This window comes from Myodes glareolus, chromosome 4 (assembly GCF_982192425.1).
Source record: "Myodes glareolus chromosome 4, mMyoGla1.1, whole genome shotgun sequence".
In the NCBI taxonomy this organism is placed as follows: Eukaryota; Metazoa; Chordata; class Mammalia; order Rodentia; family Cricetidae; genus Myodes; species Myodes glareolus.
Genome location: NC_142029.1, coordinates 1,564,888 through 1,571,257, shown reverse-complemented (window position 1 = coordinate 1,571,257; position 6,370 = coordinate 1,564,888). Strand labels below are relative to the sequence as shown.

The window sequence follows — 6,370 nt, the reverse complement described above, 5'->3', positions numbered from 1 at the left end:
TTAACTTCACTTGTTTCTTGTCCACTTTTCTTAACTTAAATTATCCCAACTACTTTTTTTGTCTCTGGGTTTTTTTCCTTTTCTTACTTCTGTAACTCTTACTTTCACTCTTACTCTGTGTCTGGCTGGGTGGCTGGGTGGCTGGGTGATTGGCCCCTGGTGTTCTCCTCCCCTTGTTTTCTCATTACTCCATCTCTTCCTCATTTCTCCTTCTGTTAATCCTCTCTGCCTGCCAGCCCCACTTATCCTTGTTCCTGCCTTGCTATTGATCGTTCAACTCTTTATCAGACCATTGGGTGTTTTAGACAGGCAAAGAATCACAGGTTCTTCACAAGTTAAACAAATGTAGCATAAACAAAAGTAACACACACACCTTAAAATAATATTTTCCAACACTTAAAATAATATTTCAAAAGAAAACAAAAAAAATGCATTGCCACCTATAACATCTTGGGAAAAAAAGAACACAAAGTTCAAGTTTCTATAAGTTCAGATCACAGAATTAAATTACCTCAAGTTAGGTGGTGGTGGCACATGCCTTTAATTCCAGCACTTGGGAGACAGAGGCAGGCGGGTCTCTGTGAGTTTGAGGCCACTCAGGTTTACAAAGTCAATTCCAGGCCAGCCAAGGCCACATGGTGAGACCCTGCCTCAAAATGACAAATTACCTCAAAGTAACCCAATCACTCAAATCCAGTCTGTGGAAGACTTTATAGAGTAAATAACTACCTATCTTCATATTGCAGCAACAGAAAAAGAGAGAGAAAGGCAGCAAGTCGTAGGTTTAGAGAGGCCTAAAGACTTTTTTTAAAAATTACTATTTATCTACTTGTATGTATATGTATAAGTGCACATGTGTGGGCAGGTGCATGCCACTGTCACAAGTGAAGGTCAGACAATAATCAAAAGTACAACAAAATTCTTTTATAAAAGAAAGAAGTCTTTTTTAAAAGTTCAGGTCCCAAGAGAACGTCATAAAGAACTAGAAAGCCATTAATCTTTACCATCGTCCTTGTTTTCATACAGATTTTGGAGGAGATCCCGGCACGGGGCTGGCTGTGGGGGGTTTCCCTCCCGGACCCCAGACTAGTCACAAGCCACACCCAAACACCTGTCTTCAGGACAGCTCCTTTATTAAAGTTGAACTGGTTGCTTTCTGACTTGGGCGGAAAAACAGCAGCGAATGACCTTGCAGGTGTAATTTTTAAGAACAAAAGGGAAGTCTGTGTTAGAACGGGCTAGGGCTAGGATGTCGTACATTTTGATTGGGCATGTTAACTAGGTGAATTAAAGGCAGCTTCTAATTCCTGGACTTTCATACTTTGATAGCTGGGACTTGATAGTCAGCCTCAGGAGGAGAAAATGGCCAACTAAGGGGAAAGACCTTAGCGGCTAGCTTTAGGTATGTAATCTAATGGTTTTTAACAAGGCAGAGGGAATTGGGGAGAAGGGCAAAGGCTTCCAGAACTGTATGCTTGAGTGGACTAGTATTCCTTCAGCTTTTTAAATGTTTATATAATTTTAAATATTTTTATGTTTTTAATTACATTTTAATAATTTTCAATTATATATATGTTGTGTGACAGACTTCTCCTGGGGAGACATAACACATACATCTACTCACCCCAGATGATGAGCTCAGGATAAACCAAAGTGAACCTGGATTCCTCCTCCCTGTTCACGTGGCTCCTTTATCAGCACCCCCTAGAAAGGTAACGGACACCTGGTAGTGGGAATCTCAGTCAACAACTTTACGGCTTTTGGTAGCATCTGTTTCTACCCTTGCTTATTTGTGAACTTATACCTCCCCAGCACTCCCCTGCCTCTCCAATGGCTTTCCAATCTTCAAAACATTCAGAGGTTAGCACTATGCTATCTATTTAACAAAACCTTTTACAGAGGATGAGCAGGCAATGTAACGTCCTGAACTACAATCTCATAACAGATAGTGAGATTGCAAAGATAACCTCGGTGAATCTGTTGTGAGCAAGTGTCAGGTAATCCCGGATGTTCACAGCTAAGAAGAGACCGGAGTGGAACACAAGCAAGGTTTCTAAATACAGCCTGGAAAGGTTCCAACCGCGTGTGTCAGTCACTTCACTTCCTCCACCAATCAAGGTCCGTAGGAAAGCAAGGCTGGGAGCCTGTAACTTCATTAGTTCTCTGTGATCCCAGTCATCCTCTCTGAGCCTTTACATTTTCATACTGAGGAGCTCTTCCATGGTGACACTTCACCCCTGATTAACTCATTAATCTGATCAACTCTACCTCCTAGGGCTAAGGGAGAAAGTGGTCCTGCTCACCCCTGCTGCAATTGCTGGCTTCCTGGGTCAGAGAGGCCCCAGGTTGGCACAGTGGCTCCCCGTTTACCACGCCTGGTTATTGGGAGAGTTCCTGGCTGGACAAACAAACTCCGCCCCAGCGTAATCTTTTCCTAGAGCAAAATGTAATCTTCTTAGTCTGGGGGAATAATTGCCCACCCTGATAATCTTGATCATCTGCACCTGCATTGTTCTATCATGAAGTCTTCTGTGAACTCCTCAGCCTGAAGCCCTCCAGAGGCTCCTTAGACAGAAAGCACAGTCTGGCTTTCTATCATTTTTTCCCATAGATCTCTAGCTCGACTCAAGTCTTCACGTAATCCAAACAGACCTCTTCCTCTGCTCTGCTTCAATTTTCTCTCGCTTTACAGACACTCTAAAAATTCTGGTCTAAGTCACTTGGGTCTGCCACAGCATCTTCTGCTTTATAAAGATCTCACCCCCTCAAAAAAGAACCCAGCAAAGCTGCTAAAGCTCCAACCCTGCCTTGAGGTCCTTGATGAATCTCTTTTCTTTAACTCCTCTGTGAACATAGTTCTATCGGGCCCAGTTTGGAATTCAAACACAGCTTTTCTAATTCCTAATTCCCTCGATAGCACCTGTCCCCTGTCCCCAGCCCGTGATATTTATGGGGACCTCAGAAGGAGATTAAAAATTATTCCTAATAATTCCTCTGATAAACCAATCCATCAGGGGCTCATGTCTCTCACACTGTCTTATGCTCATGCAGCCCTTGCCTTAAGGAGGAATGGACAGACACCTTACTCAGTTTCTCTGCCTCCACAGCAGTCAGACTGATCCTATTAACTCCTATGTCCCACACTCTCACAAACCACACTGTGACCGGCTCGTTCACTGATTCAAAAGACTTCTCCCAATTCCAGGAGTTCGGATACTGAATGCTTCCTGTATGAGACCATTGTTAAGGTTGCCAGGTGGTGGAGGCAGAGGCAGGAGGATCTCTGTGAGTTCGAGGCCAGCCTGGTCTACAACAGCAAGTTCCAGGACAGGCTAGAAAGTGACAGTGAAACCCTGTCTTGAAAAAAAAAATTCCCACCTGTATGTTGGGTCACAGATTATTCTGGCCTCCATGGGTACCAGGAATGCACATGTCTTCGTCAGTGTTCTATTGCTTTGAAGGAACACCATGACCACAGCAACTCTTATAAAGTAAAACCTCTAATTGGGGCTTACTTACAGTGGTAGAGATTTAGTCCATTGTCATCATGGTAGGGAGCATGGTGGCATGGAGACACGGTTCTGGAGAAGTAGCTGAGACTACATCTGGATCTGTAGGCACCTGGAAGAAAGAGAGAGACTCTGGACATAGGTTTCTGAGACCCCCCAAAACCCATCCCCAGTGACACACTTCTTCCAACAAGGCCACATCTACTGTAACAGCACTACCACACCTCCTGATTCTTTTCAAGTAGTACCACTTTCTGATAACTAAACATTCAAATATATGAGCCTGTCGGGGGCCACCCATATTCAGACCACCACCTGGTACAGAGACATACATGCAGACAAAACATCCACACACGTACAATAATAAAAAGAAAAATGGTGTGTTAATATGCAGAAGGGGACTTCTGAACCCTCCAAATGTAAAGACAAAAAGCAACAGAAAGCTTTTCTGGGAGATGCATTGTAGTTTTCCAGGCACACAAGCAAAGAAGTAATTTTAAGAATAAGGGTATAGATAGGCACAGGCAGAGTCCATGTGATCTGGGGAATTCCAGGAGGAGCTCAAGGTGGCATAAATGAAAGCCATGTGTGGTGTTAATTTATTTTAAAAGGCATGTCTCACATAGAGACATGAAAATTGTGTTAAGGAGTTTATTTCTCTCATCAAGTACATTTTATAACTACTAGTTCACAGCTTAAGAATAAAGAACAAACACATTTATGGATCAGGATTATTGAAATGGTTATAGGAACAATTTAAGTATAAGTAGAAATTGATTTCTTTGCAATACAATGGAAAATTGAATAAGCTATTAGAAAGAATGCACATGTGCATAGACTACTATTTTGAGTGTCTGTCACTTATCACTTATATAGCTGTTTAAAAAGGAAAACAAGCCAGGAAATGGTGGCACACACCTTTAAACTAGCACTTGGGAGGCAGAGGCAGGCAGATGTCTGTGAGTTTGAGACCAGTCTGATCTACAGTTCCAGGGCAGCCAAGGCTACACAAAGAAACCCTGTCCAAAAAAGGAAGGAAGGAAGGAAGGAAGGTAAGGAAGGAAGGAAAAGAAAAAGAAAAAAGAAAAATGAAAAAGAAAGAAAGTTCCCATTAATTCCTTGTGGTGGCTCAGGCCTGTAGTTCTAGTAGCTGGGAGTCAGGCAGAACACTTACCAAGTTCAAAGTCAGTCTGAGCTAGTATGTCCATTCCACATCAGCCTGGTCTGCATAGTAAGTTCCAGGTCAGCCTGGCCCAGCAAAACAAGAAAACTCAATGAATCAGCAACAATTGGAAGTGTGCCTGTTTGGCGTAGTTTTCCACTGAAGGACAGTAAAGACACCAGGGCAGTAAGATAATAACTGACCAAACAATCACAGACAGGCACATCAGACAGGATCCAAAAAGCACACAAGGAGTTTAAACTCTGTTCTAATCTTTAAGCGAAGGAAGCTCATGAAGGGTCAAGGTGCGTGGGGGGGGGGGGGGTGCGAGCGTTCTCCTTCAACGGAGAGGCATGGTCTGGCAAGCTGGTCAGGTTCGGCTGAACTGGTGCAGGGATGGAGACATCAATAAAATTTAGAAGTATGACGTTGTAGGTCAAAGTCTGCGGGCCAGAGAGACAGTAACGGCAAAGGGAGGGAAGGAGAAGTAACAAACACAGAAAATAGAATCGATTAGATTTGGCAAATTTATGTGCAAGGGATCCAAGAAAGCATTTAGAAGTTTCTCGCCACCAACAAAAGAGAAGCGATTTTTTTGGGAAATAAATGGTATTTTGCATGTCTGAAGCTGGGGTGGGGGGCCTGGGCCACCTGTATGGAAGTGAAGGTGTTAGGAAGAAAGCGGCAGTGGCCTCCCAGGAGACTGAGGGAGTAGTTAGAAGTCATTTAGGTAGCCTACGGTTAGGTTGGTCGGGGTGGCTGGGAGAAGGCGCCCAGGTACCTCTGGACGTTCAGGTCTGGAGGAAGGAGAGGGAGGACCACCGGGGTGACATCCACAAACCCGCCCGTGCAATGAGGCCGTGTCACCGCCAGCTGCAGCGAGGGCCCTTCGACGGAGCATGTGGCCAGGCGGACCGCGAGGCACCGAGCCGGTTGCCTCCAGCCGAGCCCAGCCCGCTCCACTTCCGCTTCCTGCCGAGTCGGTAGGCGGTGCGGTGCGGTGCGGTGCGGTGCGGTGCAGTGCGCAGCCAGGCCAGGCCCTGGGCGGGCGGTGGGCTGTATCCCGCCGTGGAAGCAGCGGTCGCAGACCTGGGGGCCTTCTAGGCTCCCGAGAGCGGCTGGACGAGCGGCGGTGGGCAAATGCGGCCACCAACGCCGCCCTCAGGCCCCACCACGGCCCCAGGGCGCGAAGGCGACGCCCGAGGCCTGAGGAAGCGAAGCCTCCCGCTGACGCCAGAGCCGGACGAGGTGGGAGGCTGCAGCCTTGAGGCCAGGGGGCGCGAGGAGGAGAACAGGCAGAAGAGGAGAGTGGTGGCCCAGGCTCCCGGGAGAAAGGAGACAGAAGGTGACAAGTTGGGTGAGACATCCGCCGCCTGGAAGGCAGTGAGCGGAGGGGCCGGGGACCCGGTGGGCCTTCCTTGCAGAGGAGCAACAAAGGAGGTGGAGCTCCCTTTTCACCCCAGAAGACACAGTAAGAGAACTGGGGGCCACACCTCAGCTGTCCTCCGTCTTTGTTTATGGCTAGCCTTTAGTTGAGTTTGTGTGGTCCCAACCAGTGCGCGCGGGATGGATAAGAGGCAGGGTGGGAAGGATTTTCCTATAAAAGTATACGTTCATTTAGGAGCCCGTCATTGTAATGGCTGTAGAAAGAATTAATACCAGTGGTTTAACTTAACTAGGGTAAAATGATGTTATAAAG

At 46.3% G+C, this 6,370-nt stretch overlaps 1 protein-coding gene and 1 long non-coding RNA gene across 3 annotated transcripts in view; one reads left to right on the top strand and one right to left on the bottom strand.

The window, feature by feature from the left end:
• Window positions 1-1,623: 1,623 nt before the first annotated feature.
• LOC125393719 (uncharacterized) lies at window positions 1,624-5,559 on the bottom strand. Its single transcript, XR_015001523.2, has 4 exons — window positions 5,453-5,559; window positions 4,684-4,757; window positions 3,520-3,621; window positions 1,624-1,704 (listed from the first exon to the last, which is right to left on the bottom strand). It is a non-coding gene; the product is annotated as an uncharacterized LOC125393719 (long non-coding RNA).
• Window positions 5,560-5,811: 252 nt separating this feature from the next.
• Window positions 5,812-6,370, top strand: part of Topaz1 (testis and ovary specific TOPAZ 1) — a 71,730-nt gene continuing 71,171 nt past the window's right edge. For both annotated transcript variants that reach the window (XM_048424107.3, XM_048424105.3), the window contains exon 1: window positions 5,812-6,142. In XM_048424107.3, the coding sequence (XP_048280064.2) occupies window positions 5,812-6,142 (331 nt within the window). The remainder of the gene's footprint in view (window positions 6,143-6,370) is intronic.